The 27938-nt window shown below is 41.2% G+C and overlaps 1 protein-coding gene across 2 annotated transcripts; it reads right to left on the bottom strand.

Annotated features, from left to right (window-relative positions):
• Positions 1-1897: 1897 nt before the first annotated feature.
• On the bottom strand, positions 1898-22896 carry PPP1CC (protein phosphatase 1 catalytic subunit gamma). 2 transcript variants are annotated; one of them, XM_027124774.1, is made up of 8 exons: positions 22571-22896; positions 12180-12311; positions 11053-11283; positions 6337-6441; positions 4814-5037; positions 4469-4603; positions 3186-3246; positions 1898-2290 (listed from the first exon to the last, which is right to left on the bottom strand). In XM_027124774.1, the coding sequence occupies exons 1-8, from the start codon at positions 22623-22625 to the stop codon at positions 2220-2222; spliced, it is 1014 nt and encodes a 337-aa protein (XP_026980575.1). In that variant the 5' UTR covers positions 22626-22896; the 3' UTR covers positions 1898-2219. The 2 variants fall into 2 exon arrangements, with proteins under 2 accessions (XP_026980575.1, XP_026980574.1); XM_027124773.1 differs by having other exon boundaries at positions 1898-3246.
• Positions 22897-27938: the final 5042 nt, after the last annotated feature.

Here is a 27938-nt window from a genome sequence, read left to right as displayed (position 1 = left end):
TATCTATAGGTATTCTGTATGCAGTCAGTGCTCAGAAATGCTTTGCTAGGGACACCCCTGACAGCACAGTGGTTAAGACTCCACGCTCCCAATACAGGGGGCCTGGGTTCGATCCCTGGTCGGGTAAAAGGATCGCACATGCGTGCCGCAATTAAAGAGCTGGCGAGCCGCAACTAAGATCCAGCGCAACCAAAGAAGTTAAAAAAAAAAAAGGAGAAAGAAATGTGTAGCTAGCTATGGCTCAGTGTCAGGTCATACTAGGGCTACAAACAAAAGGCAGGTGCTACTTAGAACTCAGCCAATTGAGATATTCATACACATGAAACAACTGGGATAAATTATAAGCCAACAAATAGCATATATTTACTGAATACTATTCTGAGTCAGGCATTCTTCTGAACATATCTCATTACTTCATTCAGTGATTCACAATGAGAGGCAGATACTGTCCCTGTTTTATAGCTAGGGACACTGTGGCTCAGCATTTAAGTCACACACTCAAATCACACAGCTAGGGGAGGAGCCAGGACCTGGACTGAGTACAACCACTAGCTTATAAAGGCAGATGTGACCTCAACTGCACACGGAGATAAAGGACAAATGAGAAAGTAAGGTCAGTGCAGATTGGGATTTACAAGGCAAAGCCTCGAGTTCTATCATCACATACTAGTTTCAAATTACTTGAGTCTCTCCTAAGATCTTATGTCCTAAAACCAAAGACTGATTTTGTTCTCTACTTAACCAGTGCTATGCCTGTTCTTTTTGGAAGAATTTTAAGCTAGATAATACACTCCACACTTTATAATCCAAGCCCAATGGGTTATAAATGGCCCAATTTTACGACTTTATAGGATTTTGAAATCCTACAAGTGATACAATTGATAATGTCCAGAGCATAGATTAAAGATTTATGAAACTGACACCAATTATTGTTCATCTTCTTCTTGTAGTCAAAGAGATCTGGGAGAATATCATAAGTAAAATAATGCAAACTCTGAATTTGTCACAAACATGGAGCAGGAAGGAGCTAGAGCTCACGAGGTCATCCTCCTTCAAGTCAGGAGCACACTGTGGGTAAGGACACAGACTATGCCTCAGGGCCAGAGCTTGTAGTGCAGACTTTGCTCTTCTCTCTTCTCTCCACAAGCAAATGTCAGTTCAAACAATCCCTCACTAGGAGGTCCTCTCCCAACTCCCTAACAGACACCAGTTTTTGATAAAAGAAAGTGCTTTTCAAATGACACTCCCTCCACCCACTTTTAATGTACTTGAGAGATTAATACGCATTCGACACACTTGTGACAAATGTAAAAGGACACAACACTGTGTTCCATATGAATCAGGGAAGGGAGAAGAGAGCAAAGGTCTGTGTATAAAAACACTGGTGGGGCTTCCCTGGTGGCGCAGTGGTTGAGAGTCCGCCTGCCGATGCAGGGGACACGGGTTCGTGTCCCGGTCCGGGAGGATCCCACATGCCGCGGAGCCGGCTGGGCCCGTGAGCCATGGCCGCTGAGCCTGCGCGTCTGGAGCCTGTGCTCCGCAACGGGAGAGTCCACAGCAGTGAGAGGCCCGCGTACCGCAAAAAAAAAAACAAAAAAAAAAAAACAAAAAAAAAACACTGGTGGTTGATTTATAATAATTTAAAAAGTAGTTCTTGAATTTTGCTGCCAAGTTCAAATGAACCCAGATAAAAAGAAAACTATGTATACAGATGATGTCACAACTCACTAAGTCCCACACCTCCCTAAATAGTAGGGGAAGATAGTTCAATCTCATTGCTCTACTTCAGAAACTTAGTTATATCCAGGTAAGAACTCGAAGAATGTGAGCATCCATATTATAATCCATCTTGGAAAACAGACTATTTGAAGGAAGACAAATCCAAATTGAAACTGTGTGGTTTCCAGAGCAATTTATTCATTAAAGGCTACTCAATATGCCATCAACAGTTCTCCTGTGTGTATTGTGCTGATAAACTGACACTGAGAGAATTTAACAAGTTGATCATTTAATAAGTCTGAATTTATTTTCACCACATGGTATTGTACATGGTCATCTGTTGAAACAGATTTCTTTTTAACAGATCTTAGTTTAAAAAAGTCATAGATACTGTGAGTTCTGTATAAACTGCTGGATAGTAAGTTAGTTCCTTTCTTTTGACTTATAAGCCTCAACTTCACCGCAGAATAAAGAATGTAGGCCAAAGAAAGCATAATCAGTCACTCGTATAGAACAGTATTGTTTCTATAATTTGAAGCTTTCTGAATGGACGGGTTCGGGCCTGATGTAACTGTAAAAAGATTACTTAATGAATAGGCTATATGGAAATTGTACAAAATGTTATTAACTTTAATCATTAATAGCTTAAACAGTACTATGTTACTAATTGCTATTCAAACTCAAAAACCTGTTTTTGAATCCCCATAAAGGCGGCAGATGTACACAACCATGCCACCTTGTACTTAGGGGAGCGTCAATATATATTTCAACAGAAACTTTGGCTTCAGGAAAGAGTCACAAACATTTAAAATAATGGCTTTAATCGTCATTTTAAGTATATCACAGGGGAAAGTGTGCTTTAATTAAATATACATACCAGTGATGCTGGCAAGGTTGAAAGTTACTCCTAATGTTGATAGCTATAAAAACTAGCTTGTACATGATAAGACAATGAGAAAAAAAGCAATCCCTTTGAAAACAAAAAACAAAAATAGAGTTCACAGTGGTTTGTATCCAACAATATGCATTTTATGACAATAACATGTACAGATTGAGCACCCTAGGGCTCTCTTTATATTCTAAAGAAAGTGAGCATTTACATTATTCATGGGCTGTACTGAATTTAAAAAAAAGATCAGTTGTACACTCAACCCCTTAGAAAGGATAAAATGTCCTGGGGTGTACAGCTTTAACACCATCATTAAAGTTGTTTGCAAAAAGGAACAGAGAACTAAACAAAACAAAACATTTTTCCTTGGGAGTGGAGAGTCTTTCATTTGCTGTTATAACCAGCAAATACTATTCATTAAGTCAAAAATGGAAGGGGGGGCCCACAAACACTTTTTGAGCAAGCTGACCAATACACATTACACTTTTAAAAATGAAGGTTATACACTATATGTTACAAGTCCGAACTAGGCAGTGTCAAAATGACATCTATTTCTTTGCTTGCTTTGTGATCATACCCCTTGGAGGTGTTACGGGCCTCGTGGCATTCGGCTTCTTTTTTTCTGCAGGTTTTAAAATCTGCAAAGATTCAAAAGACCATGCATTTTAGGAATACACTCAACCTCAAATCTTACATTTCACTCAAATCTTTTGTTAGAAAGTTTTTTGTTTAAAACTGACCCAACAACTTGCAAGGCCCCACTGGCATATTAATACAAACCAAGCTGACAAACATTTTGGTAATAAATGCTCTGATGAACAGCTAAGATATATGAGCTGAACAAATTTTGCCTCTGGATAAAATGACAATTTTTGGAAGTCACACCTTTAGATATCCCAGGTATCCCTTCTGATGGGTGGTGGTGGGGGAGTTCTTTAGAATAGTATCCCTCAAACCCCTAGGGCAGCAGTTCCCAACCTTTTTGGCACCAGGGACCAGTTTCGTGGAAGACAGTTTTTCCACAGGGCGGGGCTGGCGGCGATAGTTCAGGCGGTAATGCGAGCGATGGATGAAGAGCGATGGAGAGTGGCAAATGAAGCCTCAGTCGCTCACCCAGTGCAGCCAGGTTCCTGACTTGGCCCCGGGGGTTGGGGACCCCTGCCCTAGGGAATCCTATCACAATCTCTGGGAGCTGCAAGCTCTCCCTGATACTTGGTTAAACACAAAAAACACCTGTTTTAAATTCAGTTAACTGATGACTGCCACATGACTTCAGTGGCTGTATTTTTGTTATGATTGGGCTAGCCTGAAGTCATACAAGTTTATTCATAACAAGTGAATGAGAAAAAGACTGAGGTAGACTTTATGTGTAAATGATTCTTTTGTGCCAAGTGAAGGCCAAATGATGTCATGGTGAATCAATAAGAGGTTTTATAGAAATTAGACTAGAGAAAAGTGGTGGGAGAAGTGAGTAATTACATAGCACATCTGGCACATGGCAGTCAGTATTACTTTCACGTTCAAGTGGTGATTTAATTTTAGCTGAACGTTGCACTGACACTGTAGTTTTAGACTTGTAGTAAAGGAGCCATAAGCATACGAAGCTAATATATTGTGGTTTTTATGTATTTAAATAATGTAAAAACAGTTAAATTCAACACTGGAGGAAGGGTTCTATGATAATTTTTTTCCTTTAAAAGGAATTCACTCATTACTGAACTAGGACAAACACCAGTTAAGGGAAAATAAAAATTCAGTCTACTCAACATAAATGAATAGTAGGCAGAAAGTAGCACTTTTTAAAAAAATCAGTAAAATTCAGACATAATAAAAGGACACAATGCTGAAAGCATCCTCTACCTGAAAAGAACACATTAGTGTTTCGTCCACACTCATCATGGCACCTGCATTGTCAAACTCTCCACAATAATTGGGTGCAGAAAACAGAGTGACCAACTGCCTCTTTGCAAAAAATTCATATCCATCTTCAACCACCTTGGAGAGAAAACATTTTCAGTATAAGGAGGTGCAAATTTTAGGTGGGTAAAACCACTCTTCAGTTTCCCGTTGAGCCTGATATCCTGTAGGTCACACTTCCAGAGACGTTTTGTATAAATAAGCAATACCTACCCACCAAAATCAACAAGGAGAATCTGTGCTCACACACATGCTCTTAAGTGTACATGTAAAATTCAAAATCAATACCTGATGGGCTCTACATATAAGATCCAAATCATGCTTATGGAGAAATTTTGCAACCACTTCTGCACCAAATGTGAAGGACACTCCTCTGTCATTTTCACCCCAGCCTAAGACATCTTTATCGGGGTCAGACCACAAAAGATCACAAAGAAGACCTTGATCTGGTACATCAGTTGGTCGCATAATTCGCCGAATCTGCTCCATAGATTGAAGATCTGGTGATAAACCTATTAAGTGAAAAAAAAAAAAAAAATGAAGGAAACAGAACTTTAAAAAGGATGTTAGACCTGCTGTATAAAAAAATAAATAAAATAAAATTCAAAAATTAAAAAAATAATAATAAAAATAAAGGCTCATGTAGCAATGCTCTTTACCACTTAAAAAAATAAATAAATAAAAAGGATGTTACCACTTTAACAGCTCCATTTGTCTACAGAGACACCCAGGGACTCTTACAAAGGCTTACATTAAATCTTTGGCTACATTTTCTTATTTAGCTCTGGTTAAAAAAAGGTGGGGGGGGGGGCTTCCCTGGTGGTGCAGTGGTTGAGAGTCCGCCTGCCGATGCAGGGGACACGGGTTCGTGCCCTGGTCTGGGAAGATCCCTACATGCCGCGGAGCGGCTGGGCCCGTGAGCCATGGACGCTGAGCCTGCGTGTCCGGAGTCTTGCTCCGCAACGGGAGAGGCCACAACAGTGAGAGGCCCGCGTACCACAAAAAAAACCAAAAAACACGGGGGGCACTGGAACTTATTACATGCACTAATTTGCAAGGTACAGTGTGCTTAAATAGCATATGGAAAGTTACCTCAACATACAGAGCACCCTGGTGACCATTTGTAGTGACTGGGCATAGAGGATGCAGACACTCAGGTGATGTAGCTTTCTAGGAAACCGGCGCTGTCCAAGGACCATAAAATCTATCAGACCAGCTCAGATGTAGCCGACTCTCATATGAGTTTAAAATCACATGCCCAACTCTACCAAAACCAGTTTAAGTATATAAAGAAGGCAGGGATAGTGGATTTATTAAAATATAGTGAGTTGGCTCTGATGGTTGTCTAATTTCTGATCACAGATGAAAAGAAATCCTCTTTGCAATTATTATTTTAATTACATAATATACAGCACAACCACCAAGCAAAATAACTTTTAACATCTAAGTCGAAAAATTTCTGAAAGGATCAAAAACAGACCAAGGAGAAGTCTATTCACATATTCAGTATCCTAGAGGATCTATGGTACAGCATATTAATTGTTTAATTTTATATTCAAAAATCCTTTTGCTCTATTTTCAAAGCTGTTACAGAACCCTTAATTCCCTGTAACAAATCAATTGGGTACTCTGGACTTGTATCCAAATGATCCTGCATGTGCCAAAGTGGACCCAAGATTTAACACAGCAACATAGGAGTTACCTGACAGAGGAAGTCATCCCAATGATAACTCATTGGGATGATAAATATCAAAGTGCACACTCCTTAGAAGAGATCAAAATCTATGTGGAATTAAAATCAGCCCGCATACCTCCATGACAGCAGAATATTTTCTCATCCACGATGGCTGCTATCGGTAAACAGTTAAAGCAGTCTGTGAAAGTTTTCCATAGTTTAATGTTATATCTTCTTTTACCTGTAAAAATTTTGGGATGGTTAAAGAGACTGGTGTTCTGTAGGTACATTCCCTCAGGACAAGTCCTCCAAGGCAAGGTTTTGACTACCTTAAGTAAACAAAAACTATGCTTTTATTAAAAAAGAGAGAATCAGATATATATAATACTTGGAGATGTCTGATTTATAAGCAACAACTTACAGTTTCATATGAAGTATTTTAAAATTCCATGGAAGTCTGAAATCAGAATTCCAGATATAATGATTAAGGATAACCATTAAACCTCAACAATTATTTGATAACACCAACTCTGTTTGAAATCTAGTCTGTCTTGTCCACTCTCAACCTGCAAGTAGGTTCCTATTTCTAAAGGCAACTAAGAACTCACACATGTGCCATTATAATCTTCCTTCTGAGGAAGCCTCTGAGAGTTAACACCCATCTCATCTACCACCACCCTCAATAAGCTACTGGAACCATTTAATTCCCACCCCCCCTAAATATTCTAGTAGGAAGCACAACGACTACAGAGGAATACAGATTGCTTATTGCAGGCACACCAGGATAGCCCTAACATGCTGCACAAACACTGAGAATGCCCCCCCCACCAAAAACGTTACAGAGTGGTTATATTCCCACCTCACCAACCCATATATTCCATGCATTCTGGAGTCACTGTGTGCTTTCCACAGGAAAACTATGTTTTGAGTAAAAAACCCACTCATAAACCCTGGAAATACAAATCTTTCTGAATTGGATGAGGAATACCCAATTGTTAGGGTGCCTTCGTCTCCTGTACACTCCATACTAAGGTTAAAAGCACTAAAGTTAAAAGCACAATCTTACTCCTAAACCAAATTTGTCCTCAGTCTCTTCTCCATTTTCATCCTGTGGATACTGAAAGGTTTACAGCTTTCAATGTACCCTTTCTTTTGAGTTCGAGAAGGGCCCAAGCAACAGGCTTCCTGAACCACATCTTCCACTCCACAGCAAATCAAGTCAGGGAGAAAGTTTAGCACAGGTTTGAAACGCAATGCAAATTCAACAAACGTTTGACTTCTCCCTTTGCAGAGGAGGATTTCTGTTTTTTCTCTTAATAGTTTATGTTTCTCTATGACTGGGTATAACCCTCACCATGGTTCACCCTGTTTTGTATTTCTTTGGAGGCCACTAATTCCCTTTGTCCCACATCTTCCTTCACTGGAGTTTTCTGGAAGCCTAACGGAATTCCTCTCTACAAAAGCCTGAAGGGGAACCTGTGCACCTCCAATTTCCAACAATGGTAATAATACAAGAACAGGGCTGGGCTGTCCTAACCCCTATGTATAAAAGTGATTTGGTTCTGTCTCCATTTTCTACTGAAGCCTGTCTCTGAACAACATTCCAATGGCTCCCCTAGATTTTTCCTTTGCTCAGATGCTGCATTTGCCAGTGCCAACAGATTCTCTTCCTTCTTGAAATCTGCTTCACTCCTTGATTCTTTAGTTTCACAACGCACTCCAGCTACTCTTATGGATTCCTTTGCTATTTTTGTTGGCTTCTCTATCAAAAATTAAGATCCTTGGGCTTCCCTGGTGGCTCAGTGGTTAAGAATCCGCCTGCCAATGCAGGGGACACAGGTTCCAGCCCTGGTCCAGGAAGATCTCACATGCCGCGGAGCAACGAAGCCCGTATCCCACAACTAGTGAGCCTGCGCTCTAGAGCCCACAAGCCACAACTACTGAGCCTGTGTGCCACAACTACTGAAGCCCGCGGGCCTAGAGGCCATGCTCCGCAACAAGAGAAGCCACCACAATGAGAAGCCCGCGCACCACGACGCAGAGTAGCCCCTGCTCACCGCAACTAGCAAAAGCCCGCACACAGCAACAAAGACCCAATGCAGTCAAAAATAAATAAATTAAAAAAAAATTAAGATTCTTCCTCCTGTTGTCTCTGAGCATCTTAACTAAGTCCTGGGCTCCTGCTTCCTCTCCTCTCTACACTTCCTCCCTAAGGCCACTTCAGACCACTAGGAGCATCTGGCTCCAGGATTCCTGGATAATTGCCAAGGTCTCTTCAAGCTTCCAAATCCTCAGATTCTGAGCCAGAACCCCTAATGCAGTTTCCTATTACTATAGACCAGACAGCTCTGGTATCAGAAAAGTATAACACACATTCACATTTTATCCAACAACAGATACCTCGGCTATTCCAGGACTACAGTCATAAAATTGGGGGTGAAGGGAGAAATTGTAGCACAGAGTGCTTGTTACACTTAGGAAATAAGTCTACCACATAAAACAGTGGTTTTTAAATTGTTCCATGGAAATTTCCATTTGAATAAAATTTTTCAGTACAATAAAATTTTTAAAAAATTATCAAGGTTTTTAAAAAAAGTCAGCAAAGCATCAACTGAAAGCCACCTAAGTCAAGAACACGTTTAGGCCCACAAATTATACCTGCCTGATGGGAGAGGGGAAAGCTGGAGTACAAGGTCATTACATCAGTCTTAAGGACGAACAAGAGTCAAAACTAATTCCAATCAGTACTGACCTTCTAAATCATAGGGCCTCACATTAAACAGAAACAAAAATGATGTAGCCAATACCTTTAGACTAGGATATATGCCACAAGGAAGAGATCTTATGGATTTGAACTTCGTTAATGAAAACGACAAAATACTTGCTAACAGCTGTGTAAAAAGGAACCTGTTCTAAAAAGTAGTACCTGTAACAAATACCTAAAACAAAATTATAAAATTCTCTGCCTCTCATTTCATTACCTAAGGAGTAGTAACTAACTGCCTTACTAGTACTTCTCTTATAGACTCATTGTCAATATCAAGTATCTTTCCTGCCCAACTCAGGTGTCCCAGTCAGTTCAGAAACCACAGTATTTTTCTTCTTGGTAATCCCTCCTGCCTCATCCTGTTTTGTTTTGTTTTAATTTTTTACTGAAGTATAGCTAATTTCCTCCAGCCTCATCTTATGAGCTGGGTCTCAGGGCCATAGACATACATATATAGTCATGTAAGAGGTTGCAAGTACGAGGGCCAAGTCTATAAACATAACCTTTCTAGCAATGTACTTCTAACAAATACGCTAGCTGAACACATCTATGTGAAACTGAGATGGAAAAACACCATACCCTGAGAGACTATAGGTTATTATTACAGTCTAGGGGAGGGTCACAGTGGCAATGCTTTACCAGTCTTGTTATAATTATACTGGCAAGTGCTAGTAATTCAAATTCCTTTTCCTCCCAGCCTGAACCCTCCTGCTGGCAGAAATGATGAATACAAAAGGAAGATGGAGGTAAGGATTTTTTTTAAATTAAAAAAAAAATTTTTTTATAGTTACTTAAAAATAGCAGCACCAACAATAAAACTCTCCACCAAAACTGATTATTTTCAAGGCTTTAAGAAACTTGTTTCTGGGACTTCCCTGGTGGCGCAGTGGTTAAGAATCCACCTGCCAATGTGGGGGACATGGGTTCGAGCCCTGATCCGGGAAGATCCCACATGCCACGGAGCAACTAAGCCCATGCGCCACAACTACTCAGCCTGCGTTCTAGAGCCCACGAGCCACAACTACTGAAGCCTGTGCGCCTAGAGCCCGTGCTCCACAACGAGAAGCCACTGTAATGAGAGGTCCGTGCACTGCAACGAAGAATAGCCCTGCTCTCCGCAACTAGAGAAAGCCTGTGAGCAACAACGAAGACCCAACTCAGCCAAAAATAAACAATAAAAGAATAAATAAATTTTAAAAATTAAAAAAAAAAAAAAGACTCTTGTAAAAAAATTTTTTTTTTTTGCGGTACGCGGGCCTCTCACTGTTGTGGCCTCTCCCGTTGTGGAGCACAGGCTCTGGACGCGCAGGCTCAGCGGCCATGGCTCACTGGCCCTGCCGCTCCGCGGACCGGGGCACGAACCCGTGTCCCCTGCATTGGTAGGCGGACTCTCAACCACTGCGCCACCAGGGAAGCCCTACAAATATTTTTAATTAGCTTCCCCCCCCCCAATTTTGTTTTCTCCTTTCAGCACAATTTCAGATAGTAACTGCTATTTTTCCTGGGGTGCAGATGTGCCAGAAGGAAAAAAACTATATTACAAATTACAAAAAGTAATTATTTGTATATTGCAAGTTTCCGTTTACATGAAATGTCTAGAAAAGGCAAACCTATAGAGACAGAAATTAGTGCTTGCATAGGGCTGTGGTGATGGTTGCATAACTATGAATTCACTTAATCACTGAATTGTACACTTAAGATGGATGAAGTTTACAAAATCAGATTTTATCTCAAAGTTGTCAAAAACGAAGGTAATTATATGGACAGATTCTCAGAGTTGTACTAAGAATTAAATTATCTGTGACTATTCATCACAAAAATTATCTTAAAGAAATCATCACTGTGATTGCTACTTCCTAATCTAATCATCACATCATACAAGAATCCAGGGGATTATTATATGGCAATGAGTGCTATTCTTTACACCAAGAAAGAAAAACCAGGATAAAAACAAGTTAATGAAATAGTAAACATGAGAAATTACAACACTACATCTAAACTCGCAAATCCTAACAGAAATATGTTCAGTTTATGACCAAGAATCTCAATTTGAGTATATCTTCCTTAGACGTAGAAAGTACTTACATTCATCATAAAATCCATAAATTCTATTGATGCTGGCACATTCGTGGTTTCCTCTGAGAAGAAAAAAATTCTCGGGATATTTGATTTTGTAAGCCAATAAGAGGCAAATAGTCTCCAATGACTGCTTTCCCCTGTCCACATAGTCCCCAAGAAACAGGTAGTTGCTTTCTGGTGGGAAACCACCGTACTCAAAAAGTCGAAGCAAATCATAGTATTGTCCATGGATATCACCTAGAAGCAAGAATTCTGTTACATACTGTCTTCATACATATAGTCCAGACCACTAACATTACTAATTTCCAAACTTGTATCATATTTAGTTCAACTGAGCTTAGTGATAATTTTAAGTGTATGTGTGTATCCAGACTCTCACACAAAACTCAACTAATTGAGAATTTATTTTATGGAAAGGATTATTAATGCCTAGGCAGGGCTTCTTGCCAAGTAACACGGTTTTCCTTTCAGGTTGGCCGATCAATATCAGATCTCCCACAGCTCAGTCTCTGGGGACCGTGTCAGCAGAAGTGCTGCACTCTTAACAAGCCCTGGCCCGGTGTGAACAAAGGTGTACACACAGTACACCCACCAATGCATCTGGCTTTCAATGTCTCCCTGCTAGATAATGCCAAAGAGCATTTTACTTAAAAACAAAAACAAACACCACAAGATTCATCAATGCAGTCAAATATGTTAGAAGAATAAATAGAGTATTTCTCAGATAGAGTTTAGTTTTTATACCAGTTATCTGTATTTATCACGTAGAAACAGAACTACAAAATGGCATATTTTTAGGCATAACCAGTGTTGCTTTAAGCTTAAATATAATCCCTATATACTCATAATTCAGGCCTTTTTTTGGCTCTCCATTCTGTTTCATTTCTTTCCTTTCTTCTGCAATGTTTATATTCATTTAGTGAAATAATTTTAAGAAAATGCGAAGTACGTCTAAGCACATTAAGTCCATTACAGGTATTTATTCTAAAGCTACAATTATTTAATTTTAAGTAGTTCCAGGTTACTCATAAATAGTAAATGATTTTGTTGGCTAACACAAGGTCATCTATATATCCTTGACTCAGTCCATCAATCACGTAACCAAAGATAACTGTTAGTGTGCCAAAACTTACCACATATTTTGAGTGGTGCTTCAAGTTCTAGTAGGATAGGCTGACTGAGAAAGATCTCTCTGGACTTCAAGCACAGTCCTCTGATTTCATTCTCCTGTAGCTGGACATTCTTACCAGGCTTGGACCCTCTCACTGTAGGGGAGAAAAACCCCAATTCATTCAAGAGAAGTCGAAATAAGATTTAACGTAAAAATTAAAAATATCGGAAAAGGTAGAAGTTTTAAATAAAGAGGAGGCAAAAACATAGTTTAACTACTTTCTGGCTAGGCTTTATTTTCAGGACACTTATAAAGAACATGATTTTAATGCCTAATTACAATCTTAAAATCTTAAGACAGGATTTCAGAGATTTAGTTGCATTTTCTACACCAAGGTAAGACTTCTTTACAGTATCCTGATCAAGGGGTCAACCTCTCTGTGTATGAATACTGTTAGAAAAGTCTTATCGCTTTCGAAATCAGACTCCCCCTGGGCACAGCTCAAGGCCTCAGTTCTGCATCCAAGACATACAATTGGCCTGGTTCACCTATAACCCGCCCACCAGGCCAGCTCTTTTTGCCTCTCTGTCTTGTCTTCCCTTCTCCAGCCTTATAAATGAATTAGTATTTGTGTAGCAGGAGATTTTAGAGATTGTCATGCTACTGAGTTGGTTCTAAGAATTCCTCGTTTTAAAATGTGAGATTGGAAATGCTCATCTCCCCTCTCAATCAGTGTTTTTCAGAGGTCCACAGGTCTCTCAAGGGTCCCAGATTTATCTATGAAAAAACTTAAGTGTTGTTTTCATTTCATTAAAACACACTGTATGCTTGCTGTGCATATTTTGCTGTGCAACTTTCTGGGCCTGCATTTGTGAATACAATCATGCCTCTACAGGGCAAAGGATGTCAGCGTGTGCTGTGAGAAAGGTATCCTAGTAATTTGAACAGATTAAAATTGAGAAAAGGCAAAAAGAAATCATGGCACAGCACCAAGTGTCCTAAACTCCCAAGTGCCCGCATCAGAGCACTCTGAGTGCTACTTACTATCAAAGTGAAGTACTATCAAAGTGAAGTACAAGATATCCTCTGGCCTTATAACAATTCATTTATCAGCAGGTAAGTAGTAGTAGGAAATAAAATTGTTTTGATTCCAGTTGTAACAGACTAGACAGTTATTAAATACATAATAAATAGCACTGAATTGCTAAATTTACCTTAATTTCACAGTTATGAACTGGCCTGCTTGCCAAAAACTCACAAAGTCTTAATACTTGTTATGTATAAAAGACTTATGAAAGCAAGCATTCTCCAAATTAGAATTGAAGCAAAAACTCCAGACCAGACTAAATACAAAACTAAGGCTACACTACATCTTTCCACCATTAAACCCAATATAAAGTGATGAGCAGATTAAATCAATGCTGTTAATTTAAATTTTATCAGTTTTGGAGGCTTGCTTTATATTCAAAATCACAAAATCATTTGGCCTAATAGCTGAACAAGAGCAACAGGTTTAACTGGTTTGTATCTAGCTTTGTTCTGTAAATATCTAAGTAACATTACAGAGTAATAAAAACTACAAGTAATAAACTCTGATGCCTGTTGAGAATTTTTTTCCATTAAAAAGGGCTGTGTCCAAGTTTGAGAAATACTGTCTTAGGGGAAGCCATCCTTCAGCCTGAATAGCCACTGAAACTGAATTCCCTGAAGAAACAAGTTTTGAGCAGAAATGGAAGGGTGTTATTTTTTTTCAATGAAAGGCAATAAATAAGAAAGGATGACACGTGAGAAGAGTCAAACTCTTGAAGGGCACAAAAAAAAGAAAATGTTGAGTGCACTGAACTGGGAGCCAGAAGCCCCAAGTTTCTGTCTTGATTTTATAGCTTGGGAAAATCACCTCTTTGGACTCCAAAATATGTTAACTAAACTAAATGACTGCCAGTCTCATTCTGATCAAATATTAAGAAACAAGAAGCAATTAAAGGGAAGGCATAGTAAGGATAATCTTTTGAGGGAATTATGCAAAATAGACACATATATAATATTTACAACAGCAACTGAGCTATTTGTACAACAAAAAATGATTTTTTTTTTCAGAACCAAAGTAATTTTTTCTCTCTAGACACACAAAGGAGAGAATTCAAGAAACACTCCCAATGGAAAGATGGTGGGATCCCTGCTTCACTGGCCAGAAAACCCCAATCATTAGTGATTTTACCACAAGTCAGCCAGAAGCTTGGGCAGACTGCCCAACAGGAAACTTTATTTTTGGCTAGGGGACTCCTAGATGCTTCTGGTTTCAACCAGAATCTTTTTCAGAAGAGCCCCCACACCTGTAAGTGAACAGCCCACTCTAAGTCTTTTGGGAGAATATGTAATAACTGACTTACACCTATAAGGAACACACAGGCTATTCTTTTAATATGAATGCTATCATATTACACCAATGCCATCAGATTAAATCAATGCTAATATAAATTTTACTGGATTTGGAGGCTTCCCACTACCACCATTAGACATAGTTCATGGTAATTTTAGTCCTCTTATTCTGCTTGTCCCTCAAGTGGGAGTGTATAGAGATTAGTAAAGAATAGTACTGACAATTTAAAAAGTATTCCTAATGTGGAGTGAGAATTTTTTTTTTAATTGGGGTACTGTTGTTTTATAATGTTGTGTTAGTTTCTACTGTACAACAAAGTGAAGTAGAGATCCCTGTGCTATACAGCAGGTTCTCATTAGTTACCTGTTTTATACCTATTAGTGTGTATGTGTTAATCCCAATCTCCCAATTCATCCACCACCCACCCCCTGCCCCTTGGTGTCCACAGTTTGTTCTCTACCTCTGTGTCTCTACTTCTTCTGCCTTGCAACAGGTTCATCTGTACCATTTTTCTACATTCCACATATAGGCATTGGAGTGAGGATTAAATGCAGTTTTTCCAGAACAAATCAAGATATATTTTATATTTGATGAACAGCACTCATTAAAAACAACATAGTCCCAAAGCTTCTTAAATTCCCTACAATTAGCTCAAAAAATAAAATTATAAAAATAGAAACTGCCAAAACCATCTACCAACTGGCGAATACCTGCTCATTTTTCGTGACCGCTTAGATATCACTTCAGTCTGGAAAACCTCTCTTAGCCATCTCCTCTCCCCTCAACAAGCCTGCTTTATGCTTTCTGAAATGCTCTCACAACACCTGGTCACCGCCCAGCACATACTGTGTATTATAATTGCCAGTCTGCTTCCACCTATTCATCTGGACCTCCTGGTAGAATGTAAACGCCAGGACCACATCACTTGCTCTGCAGTGTACATGCCCATGGTCAGTACATGGTAGGTGCACAAAATCTGTTGCATGAATGAAGTCTGGATAAATCTCTGTTAATTTGTGGCATTACAATTAGCGTGCATTCCAAGCTATATACTTTTTTTTTTTGCAGTACGCGGGCCTCTCACTGTTGTGGCCTCTCCTGTTGCGGAGCACAGGCTCCGGACGTGTAGGCTCAGCGGCCATGGCTCATGGGCCCAGCCACTCCGCGGCATGTGGGATCTTCCCGGACCGGGGCACGAACCTGTGTCCCCTGCATCGGCAGGTGGACTCTCAACCACTGCGCCACCAGGGAAGCCCCCAAGCTATATACTTTTGATTAGCAAAAAACAAGAACAAAAATTGTGTCTGTGCCTTAAAATTACAAAGCAATAGTGTCATTTCCCCATAGGCTTTACTAGAGTTTCTAGTTTAGCACATAACTGTTTTTGTCATTTTACAAATTCATAAGCAATAATAAAGATGAAAAAGTGAAAAAAAAGGAATTTGTTCTTCATTAAACTTCTAAACCAAAGGAGTTTTTATAGGGCAAACTACTGAAACTCCAACATACATCGCTCCCTAAGAAAAATTTGATATGGGATATAAAATCATAAGGCATCCTTACATACAGGAAGCATTAAATAAGAACTAAATGATGTAATCTGTTTAAGACTTTCAATATTCATTTTTACCATGCTTCATTCAAATATTCAACAAAACAGCTGCTGGGCACCACTACATGCCAGACCTTGTGTTGGATGCTGGGGATACCCGGGCAACAGGACAGACAACTCTGTCCTTTTTCTTGAGAGGTTTACATTCTAGTGGAGGATGCACAAAATAAGACAAACTAGGTAACCGCAGATTATTATAAACGCTGTAGCTAAAACTAGCCATCCATAAAAACTATAAAACTAAAAGTTTATCTCAGGGACATCTTCAATACCATTAAAAACACAAAGCCTTGAATATCTACTTTATCGCTATTAGCTACAAAGAAAATATGCAAACAGTACAGCTCTGCTCAATAAAAGCAGTCACTACTTCATGGTTTAAAACCCTCACTGTGCTCTGTGCATGATGGGAGAAACCTACACAAAAAGGAGACCCTAGGTGGGAAACTCAAGGGCTGTCTCCTCATGATACCTTCCTAAGTAGTAGTTCAAATTGCATGTATCAAATCATTTCAACAATTGCCAACAGAATCCAAAATATTCCAACAAATATGAATTCCATTTTCCAGGTGGAATGTTTCTCGTAAGTCCAGGTGCTAGGCACTGCATGGAAATAAAATCAGCAGGCACAGTGAACATAGGTAGGTTAGTGATTGATATATCAAAATGGTCAACTTAGATCTGAAACTTAGATCTTAAACGTGTGACTTCTCTCTCTTTTTTCTGCTGCACCGTGCGACTTGTGGGGGAACAGCTATGGGATCTTAGTTCCCAGACCAGTGATTGAACCCGAGCCCTCGACAGTGAGAGCTCAAAGTCCTAACCACTGGACCGCCAGGGAATTCCCAAACGTGTGATTTTTGAGCGAAAACTTTTCTTTATCTGGTTAAAATGGTAGATTCAGGAAAAAATGCACTATGGCTGTTACCAGCAAGGACTGCTCTGTTCTGACTTATCTGATCATTTATTTATCTGGCAAATCACTAACATGAGCACATGATAAAAACTCCCATGCAATTTTACTGAAAACAAACTGATAAAAACCTGATATAATAAAAGAATGTCATTGGTGATTATATGCAATGCCAGCTTTTTCTCACAAAACAACATTAACTTTTCTGACAGCCTGGTAACAAAGCAGAGATGAAAACCATAGAGGGAAATTTAAGACTACTCTGGGATTATTTATGAGGAATAAGCAAGTATTCTTCTTGCCCCTGAACTGTTAAAAGAAGATCATAGGGCTTCCCTGGTGGCGCAGTTGTTGAGAGTCCGCCTGCCGGTGCAGGGGACATGGGTTCGTGCCCCGGTTGGGGAAGATCCCACATGCCGCGGAGAAGCTAGGCCTGTGAGCCATGGCCGCTGAGCCTGCACGTCCAGAGCCTGTGCTCCGCAGCGGGAGAGGCCACAACAGTGAAAGGCCCATGTATCGCAAAAAAAAAAAAAGAAGAAGATCATAGAAAAGGAATAGCATACCCACCAAAAAGCCTCAGTTGAACTATAATCAAGTTTTAAAACCTAAAACTGGCACAACCAGTGTAAAAATAAATCAACACAGATTTTGCTAACAAGATAATCCTATTAAAGTAAGTGGCAATCTTAACAATATGTCACATCATATTCATTTCAGTGACAATCAATAACCTCACAATATCTGACAGATTTAGGAAAATAAAACCTCAAACCAAAGCAAACAAAAAACAGTGAATATTTGTAACATTAAAACTTTCCTGCAAACAATGGAGTTCTTTTCTACAAAAAATATAAGCCAAAAAAATGTTAATCGAGAATCACTTGGTTTCTCTGCAAAGTCACCAGCAGGAAGACATCCACTTTCTGGCCATCTTAATTTCTAAATCACCCCTCCCCCATCCTGACTTTCCTAACTGCTGGTGTTATACTTTGGGCATTTAAAGGTGATACCAATTTTCTCAAGGCAGATAATCAGGATATAGCTGCAAAACACTGTCTATTGCTCTCAGTAAAGAACGTTGAGTTTTCTACATCTAGAGTGAAGCCAATTTATTGAAAAATGTTTAACTCTCTACAGTCTAGCCACCAATTCTGATAAACTACCACTGATTAGACTTCACATCTGAACCTACGTTTGTAATGAGTGGTTTTCATTTTCATAAGCCTTAATATCAGTGACATACACTCTCCTCTAGATGAGGGATGCCAGTAAACCCCAGAGTAGGGGTGAAATTGGAGATTTCAGATAAAACATCAAGACCATTAAGTAAATCATCTATTTTTACATGCTTTGGATACAGTGGTCTGATCCTAAAACATAAAAATTTGTCCCAGAATTCTAAACTCCAAAGAGATTGAATCCTTCCTTTTTCTTCTTGAATAAGATTTTCCAGCTTCCTCATTTACAAAACAATTCATATCAGAATATTATCTCCTTCACAATTCAATCTTTAAGGTCTACTAACAGCCGTGATGGTAAATTAAGTGAAATGATTTCCCTGCTTCAAGATCAGTAATCCTCACCCTAGTCAAGCAGACTGACTGGCACTGGCACATACTTTTGCAGAATAGGTTATTATAGGACTGCAGTTTCCCAGATATAAAACAATCTCACCAACCTCTACCGCAGACGGGCTACCAATGCATGGCGCAGCATGGCATGCATTTCCCCAGCTTGGAGGAGGAAAGCCTGGCCTCCTGCTCCTAGGGCTAACATTCCCTCCCTCAAGCACAACAGAATGACACACACCACCCCGTTAGATTTCACTGCTGGGTCTAACATTCCCTCCCTCAAGCACAACAGAATGACACACACCATCCCATTAGATTTCACTGCTGCCTCCTGCTACTGACAGGCGAGGAAGCACTGTGGGCACAAGGAGAGTAATCCTTTCCATGCTGTGGTTTAGGATTGGTGTAAGCTTCTGATCATGCCTCTAAAAGAGCTTTCTTGCCTTACCTTATAGGAGAGGATGCGGCATACAACTGACATGGGGGAGGGGTGGGAAGAGCAGGGGGCTCACAACACAGACTTCTTGTAATTTAGAGTATTAATAACACATTACTTTAATATTACTGTCTTTATCAGCAAAATGCCCTATGATCATTGATTCCAAGAAAAGCCTCTAATGGGTGAAATTACCTGATGTGTAAAGAAAAAATAATTGCAGAGGTCTCATTAGGAAAGATTATTTTTGTTTTCTTTGGTCAGCATTTTAAGATTTTTTTTTCTTTTTGCCATTACGATTGTCCTTTATTATCTTCAGGACCCCTGTCTTTTAAACATTACAATATAAACATATTTCATTTCACACCGAATATCTAAACACATGGGTTACTTTTACAAGTCAGAGGATTATGTTAGTAAACGCTGAGGGCCAGGGCTGAGGTCATATTTAAATCACTAAAGCAAGTCAAGCAATTGTGCAGAGCTTGGCACAGTCTTTCAGTTTGACAACCGCCAGCTTCAGAGCCAAGATGCTTCTGGCAAATCAGGATGTGAAAATAAGTTACAACTGCCTGCTCTGCAAGAAAATAGCTAGCCATCACCGCTCCCCGAATGAGATCACTTACAAAGTTACTCTGCCTCAAACCTCACTTTTCTCCAACACAGTAGGACTATGAGACAAATCAGCAGCTGGCTTATTCTCTAAATCCAAAGTTTTACTGTGCAGTTATTTAAATAAGTGAACATGAATGATACGAAGGAGTGACAACCTTAAGGTTTTATCACCCACAAGGCAGAGATCTTCTCAGGTGGGTTGCAGAAGTGATGCCTCCTTAAGGAAAATCCACTAAAAAGTTTAGAGTAGAAAAGAACTGCAAAGCTGTAGTGACTAAAATCTAAAACCAACACGGTATTCTCCTAAATAAGACTTCACTTTTGAATGGTCTTTTTAGTACTATTACCGAACTACTTCTCACTTAGCTTGTACAGTCCTCCACCTTAAAAAAGGAGACAATCTCTAACATGTAAACAATTCTAACAAGGCCACAAAACTCACATTTCCCTCCATTTTCAGATATACTCAAATCTTAATTAAAATTTTTACAGGAAAAAGTTTGTGGGGCATTAAAAAATGGAATCACAGAAATTATCAACCTTTTCTACCTTGGATTATATATATTCTCAATGGATCATTTTCAACCCTTTCCCTGCCCATTTAACACTGACTAGAAAAGAAGGAAATTTACGTCTGTTGAGCAGCTAGCTTATTCCGGAGGAATTAAAACACAATGCTTTATTAATTTCAATGAAAAAATGAAATGTTAAAAAAAATCTGGTTTTCAAGTACAAAACATGTATAGAAATTATTAATAAACAAAGACTGATCTCATTATAAATAATCCAAGTTTATCAAGGCAAATTTCTTGGCACAATTTAAAAAACAAGATTAAAATTAACAAAATGTTATATGAATACAGAGTTATGGGCAACCCTGGACTTAACAAGACTTACCTAATCTTAAAATTCTAATGTTTCTAATCCACAGATTCCATTTTTTCCTGCCTTCTCAACGAAATAAAGCCAGCTCTTAACTAGTCGCACGTGTCCCTCCACAGATATGCAGAATTTACAATTTTTGAATGAAAAACAAAATTTTAAGTTCTTTTCTTATTGCAAACTGTTTAATCCGTTTCTGACCCACTGCTGCCTCACATAAATCGAAGAACTGTAGTAACTAGTATTAAAAGTGTGGTTCTTCGGTTTGCAGGGCAGAAGTTGAGACACAGATGTAGAGAACAAGCGTATGGACACCAAGGGGGGAAAACCCCAGTGGGTGGGGATGGTGGTATGCTGAATTGGGCAATTGGGATTGACATGTATACACTGATGGGTATAAAATTGATGACTAGTAAGAACCTGCTGTATAAAATAACAATAATAATAATAAAAAGAGAAAATAAATACATTCATGAAGGTGCAAAAAAAAAAAAGTGTGGTTCTTAAATAAATGCCAGGTACTGAACAAATAAGGTTTTCACCCACAAATGGCAGCAACATTTCAGGGGTCTATTTAATGGGTTTTTCTTTTAAGAAACTATAAAATGAAAAAACCTTACAGAGATTAAGAAGAGATATTTTTAAGCGTTTCATTCTAATTACTTAAACAAAAGATCTGCAAATTCTAACACCAGAACTGTCCAACTGTTTATGCTCTCGACTCCATCTCTCACAGCATTTATAGTCCAACAATACTTAGAAATGTACAAAGACAAAAAGCAGTTAAAACTCAGCCAAATCTACATTATCCAGTATTCAAATTAAGAAAGGGATCTGAATTCTTTCAAAGTTTGGAATTAGATGTTAGTATTGATAGATGTACTCTGGAATTTGGGGGGTGGTGAGGGGTGATTTCATTTCGGCGTCCCTCCTTAAAATCCGAATTTCATCCGTCTCCCACATCAATATAAATCAATCGCCAGGCACCTCACGAGTCTTAGGTCAGCCAATATTTAAGATTTTTTTTAACCTTTGCTCAACCACTTGACACCTCCTTCCTTCATACATAGGGTGACTTGAATGACTTCTAGCTCCTGGCTGCCTGGGTTTGAAACTTGACTGTTACTGTGTGACCTTGGTCAAGTGACTTCACTTCTTTGAGTCTTATCTTCCTCTGAAAAACAGTAAAATATAATAGCACCTACCTCGTAAGGTTGTTGGGAGTATTACATGAAATCTGTGTAAAGTGCTCCAAAAAATGCCTGACACACAGTAAGCGCTTTAGAAGCGCTGGCTAATATCATGACTGTATTTATCCGATGAACGCAAAGCGCTTACAGAGCCTGGCACATTGTAAAGATCCTAACGAAACTGTCATCACTGCTGGCTTCTCGATTCAGAGGCACGTTCAGAAAAGAGCGCGGAGACCTCTTCAAGATAAGGACAACTTAAAAAGAGTATTTGGAAGGGCAGGTGAATATGAGTTCCAACATCCCCTTGAGATATGAACGTTCGTCACCAAATAACAAGTAATGGGCCCCTCGACCCCAGCCTCACAAAAAATAAAAATGAGCAGGATAGGAAAGAAGCCCCCAAGCCCGGTGGAATCCATATCCCCATCATGTTGCTTTCCAAGAGAACGAGGACCAGAAAGTTCGTAACGTGCCGTCCTGTAAGTTGGACTGGGGCCCCCAACCTTCATCCAAAGATTGGTCGGGTGTGCGGGGCGCACTGGGGTACGTACCGGAAACGTGGGGGTGGGGAGCGGAGTTTTCAAATTTCAAGGCCAGTAGGACGGCTGCACCCTCGTGCAATGAATGAGTGGAGCCAGGAGTGTCCGCGGGTTGGCCCAAGTGCGGAACCCCGGGCAGCCTCCCTCCCGCTGCAGCCCCCGGCCCGCGGGCGAACTCGCGGGGCTCACTCCTCTCGGCGCTGCAAGTCCAAAAGGCCTCCCAAGTCCCCCTCCCCCCTCGAGTCCCCGGAGCCGCCCGCCGCCCCCTTCACCTTCCAGCAGCCGTTGGATGATGCTGTCGATGTTGAGCTTATCTATATCCGCCATCGCCTTCCCACCGCCGACCCTCCCGCAGTGGCGCCGCCGCCGGCTCGCGCCCGGGATTTACACCTCCTTTCCCACGCCACGAGCACAGAGATGGTGGTGGCGGCGGTGGCAAAAGCCGCGGCGGGTCCCCCCCAACCGCCCCACTCCCTGCTTCCTCCTTCTCTCCCCACTGGAACCACGAGAAGAACAAAATGGCCGCCGACTCCTTAGCCAGCCTCGGGCGGCGCACGGATGTGCGCGGGGAGTGCAGCGGCAATGCCGGGACTTCTTTGTGGGCCATAGGGCACCCGGGAGGGGGCGGGGCCAGAGCGCGGAAAGGGGGCGGAGACAGTTGACGTAACTGCGATAGCGCGCGGAATCCTTCCGCCAAACGGGCCGAGCAAATAGGCCTCCTGGCGGGAGCATGAGTTACAAAGTTGCACGCAGGAGTTGGGGTTGGAGGAGAAGCAGCAGCTGTGTACTCGAGGATTGTGGGCTCCGCGGGACGCTGTTCACTGGGGCCAGGTTTTGCAGACCTGGCCATGTGAAAAGCCCACGGAGGGGATTCGGAAGCCCTGGAATCTCCCGTTAAGTTAAATCTGGGGTGGAGGTGAACAGGAAGGATAATAAAGAGAGGTAGGTTGACTTTATTTGGTTTCAGATTTGCTGGGATTTGGAGGAAAGGGAAAGGTTTATTTGATGACTAATAAACTCTTCTCCTAGGTAAATAAAAATGTTAACAGTTATTCTTTCTGAGTGGTGGAAATATGGGTATTTGTATGTACGTTTTTTGTGCTCTCTGTAACTTACATTTGGGGAAAATATTTTTTAATCCACCCTCAAAAAAATTTGATCATCCCTATCTTTGGATTGTCTTTCTTGAACTCGGGAAGTTATATAATCATCGGAACGGTTACCCTGATTCCAGCCAGAACGAAGATGAGCGAGCGTGTGCAGCAGATAAAGGGAGAATTTGCAGATTTCGCGCGTCGGAGCTCGAGACCGGAAGAGGAGAACTAGTGTGCATCCACGGGCATTGCGGGCGGGTCCCGGGTTCTACAGGCACCCCGGGAAACTTTGGCCCATTTCCTTTGGCTTCCCAGTCTCCCCAAGTGTATCTCTCTCTCGGAGACCCCTCCAAAATGTGCCACCTTTGGGGACTATATGTCTCTTCTAGCTTGGTTTTGAAGTGCAGTTTATGCTCAGCAAACACATCTGCTCTCTTGCATCCTGACTTTTTCATTGAACTGCTTTTTCCTGCAGCGCTTCACAGTTTGCAAAGCCCTTTCCCTCCCCCTAGAGAAATTAATTTTGTTTCTCAAGGCACGCAGGATGCACGAATTCCCATCCTGAAATGCCATCGAAGTGATTGCATCCAATCTCAAAATCGGTGTTTCCCCCGCCCCGGGGGGGCCCAAGCGGTGGGGGGGGCCCAGGCTCCTTGCACATGGACCTATGGCCTCCCTGCTGCCAGTTTGAGGGCGTTAGGGTTCAGAGCTCCCCTTGCTTGGCTCAGCTGCTCACTCCACTTTCCCCAGTCACCAGCTCACTCTCCCGCGCTGTAGCTCTGTTCACCAGAAGACACACAAGTGTCATTTGTCAGCCCAGGGCACAGAGCCCAGTTGGTGATATCAGAGTTGATGCCCAGCGCCGCTGTGAACAGCTGGCTGTCAAGGTCAGGGTGGCTCTCCCCGGAGTCCACAAGCTCCTCCAAAGCGCATTATGGTAATGGCAATTAGAGCAGGAATATCTGAGACAGCGGTTCATTCAGCAAATATTTATGGAGCACCTATTCTGTGCCAGGCATTGTTCTAGGCGGAGAAGCAGGGGTGAGCGAGAAAGACAAGGCCCTTCTCTCATGGAGAGTCATCTAGTAAGCCAGACAGACAAAAAAAGCCGCAAATAAAAATAGCAGCTTCTGATAAATACTAGTGGAGAAAAAAAAACCACTGCACTTGTTTTCTTTGTATGTGTCAAAAATTATCTCACTGAATCCCCAAGATAATCCTAGGAATTATGTACTATTCCTAGCACACCCATTTTACAGATGAAGTGAGACACAGAGGCTAGGTTGTTTGCTGAAGGTCACACAGCTAGTAAGTTTCAGAGCCACAGCTGGAAGTCAGGACAGCCAGAAACCAAAGCCCTTGTTCATATTTAATAAATTCCCACTGCAAACCCCCAGTACCTAGCACAACTCTGGCACACACTAAGCACATAACAAATGTGGGAATGGTCTAAACATATCTCTATGGACAATAAGAGTACCATAAATTTCCATGCTCAAAGTAGCACGTGTGTTAACCTCTGCTGACATCATCAGGGCTGGAGGAGAACTTCAGACTGGACTGGGACACGGCGAGGGCTTCTGTCCACATGCCATTCTCTGCCAGGCAACTCCCCTCTAGAGTCCAGTTTTGCTGAAACATGTCTAAGAGAATTAGCTGGTTCTGAGCCTGAGAGTGGCATGAGCTCACAGGGTAGGCCTGAAGGGCTCCCAGAAAATAGCCAATAGCTCTGGGAGGAAAGAATGTATCGCCTATTGACTTTTCTCTGCTGTTATCAACACTAAGGACTAGCAGACAAACATTTGCCAGAAAGGCTACTGTTCCAACAGGTGGAGTGTCTCTTCCCTCCTCTAGTTTGCCTATAGTGAGGAGAATGGATTAAAATGTACTGTGGGGGGACTTCCCTAGTGGTCCAGTGGTTAAGACTCACCGCTTCCACTGCAGGGGGCACGGGTTTGATCCCTGGTCAGGGAGCTAAGATCCTGCATGCTGCGTGGCGTGGCCAAAAAAAGGAAGAAAAATGTACTTTTTGAACTGTCTTCCTTGGATGCACAGAGTTTTCTTAAGGGCCTGCTGAAGATGATGGGGACCTGATGGGGTTCTGATCCCCAAACCCTTGAGTCAACCAAAGCAGAACCATGGCACACAGTAAGCACTCAATCAAAATGAACTGTTATCACTATTATCTGTTTTAGACATTGAGCTTCCATGTAAGGTTTGAAGAGAGGGGCTGTAGTGAAAATATTTGAAAACCAGTAGTATTCCTAAGGATACTTTAGCCTTTGAGGGGGAATCTTAGTGACTAAAGGGACCAGGCTGATAACATGAAAGAATTAAGCCAGGTGGATAGTGACTGATAAACTGAAGAGCACACACCCCAGCTCTAGTCCGTTGGGACCCTGTGGGAAACTGGGGCCCACTGGGGCCAGATCCACTTGAGTTTTCAGGAGAACTTGGGCATCTGAAGTTTGATATGAAATGTTCCAGTTTTTAAAGTTTGGTCATGAGCTCAAATTCTTCTAAAATGTGTAAGGCTGACAAAGCACATCCATGGGCTACATTTGACCCTAGGCCAACAATTTGGAATTCTGTTCTAGAAGGTTGGGGGTGAACTCTTCCCCTTCCCTTCCCCCAACTTAATAAGCATTGGGATTATTGTTAAATGATTAAATGAAATGTTGTTGATGAGGTTTGCCAGCAGATCTGGACCTACCTGGATATTCTGGAGGTTTTGTACAGAGTAGGGAACCACAGGAAAAAATATGGGTGAAAGCCCTTTGACAAAGTTCACCTTTTTATTTCAATGTCCTGTGGTATTACCAGCAGACACTGTTTTTTGTTTTTGGGGTTTTTCTGGGGGTGGTTTTTGGCAAATGTTTATTGAGGCCTTACTCTGTGTGAGAAGCTGGGGATATAGCAGTCTCTGTCCTCATGGAAGTACCAGTCTAGTGGAGGAGACGGAGAGGAACAGAGAACCCAGTGAAGAAGATAATTTCAGAGAGTCATGAGTTTTGTGAGAGAATTAGAAAGGATCATGTGACCACACAAAAGGGATTCTGAGGATTTGACGTTTGAGTCAAAATCTGAAGAATAAGAAGGAGAAAGTTATGGGAAGAACACTGTAGGGGAAAGAGTATTCTCAACACAGGGAACAGCAAGTGCAAAGGCCCTGAGGCACGAACAGTCTTCCAGTGTTGAAACAGTGGAAAGAAGACCAGAGTAGCTGGAGTGCAGAGTGAGAGGGAGAAATGTTAGGAGAGGAAGCTGAAGAAGTGGGCAAAGGCCAGATCGCTCAGGGCCTTATAGGTCACAGGAAGGCACTCGGATTTTATTCTAAGCCGAATGGGAAATCACTCAGTTTTAGGCCAAGGAGTAATATGATCTGATTCACTTTTTAAATAAGTTTTTTATATTAAAATAATTCTAGATTTACTGCGAAGTTGCAAAGATAGTACAAAGATTTTCCATATACCTTTCACTCAGTTTCCCCTTAATGTTAACATTTTACACAACCATGGCATTGCTCTTAATTTTTCAAGATATTTAAATCATAAAGAAATGTTGGGTCATAAAATATCACATAACATCATTACCCAGAGAACATCTCCTAAATAAGATCTGACTTCATTTTTAAGAGATTCCTTTGGTGTCTGTGAGGAGAATGGACTGTAGGTGGGCAGGAGTGGAAGCTCTGAGATCAGGGAGGGGGCTGATGAAAAATGTGGCATCACTGCTCTGAGCCTCAGTTTCCTCATCTGCAAAATGGGAATGATATATCTCCCATCTCAGAAGGTTGTTGTGAGAATGTACCTTACCCTGTACCTGGGGAGATAAAAGTAATAATGAGGACAATGATGATAATGATGAAGATAATAATAGTAATAGCTAGCATTTACTGAGTGCTTACTGTGTGCCAGTTTTTGTGCTTCAGGCCCTTCATGCAGAATCAGGAAAGCAGATTTTCTGGGATGTTCCCAGAAGCCTTGGAGAAGGGGGATTAAGATGGGTCTTTCAAACCATCCTTGGCCCTCATAGAGTACATGTTGATGTTGGGTGTTTCTCTGTTTAAGAAGGCCCCAAATATATTTTCATCTGGACTTACCTAACAGAGAAATTAGGATGGTTATTGCCTTGCTAAGTGTTTCTTAGCTTCACAGAATGACTCACTCAAGGTTGGGAAAGTAGCAAGTCGTCCCGATATCTAGAGGGTTGATGACACTGTTGTTTGGAACTAAGTCTGGCAAAGGGAAGCTCATTTTGGTGCAGGGCTTCTCAACCTGGGCACAGCTGACCTTTGGGGGCAGATCATTCTCTGCTGTGGGGCTGTCCTGGGCATTTAGGATGTTCAGCAGCATCCCTGACCTCTACCCACCAGATGCCAGAAGCATTCAAAAATGTTGCCAGGTGCCACCAAAAACCACCCTCCCACTCCTAGATGAGAACCACCACTTTGCAGCATCTGGGACCTGTGGCAAAGCGGCTTTGAAGTTGCTCTGTTCTTCTGTCAGTCTTAACCCTGTGTGGTAAGTGCTTTGCCAGAGTAACT

This window comes from Aethalodelphis obliquidens, unplaced genomic scaffold, assembly GCF_003676395.1.
Source record: "Aethalodelphis obliquidens isolate GAN/ISIS:26980383/991018 unplaced genomic scaffold, ASM367639v1 scaffold28, whole genome shotgun sequence".
NCBI lineage: Eukaryota > Metazoa > Chordata > Mammalia > Artiodactyla > Delphinidae > Aethalodelphis > Aethalodelphis obliquidens.
Note: the sequence above shows the minus strand (reverse complement) of the source record. Positions and strands in the feature narration are given on the sequence as shown.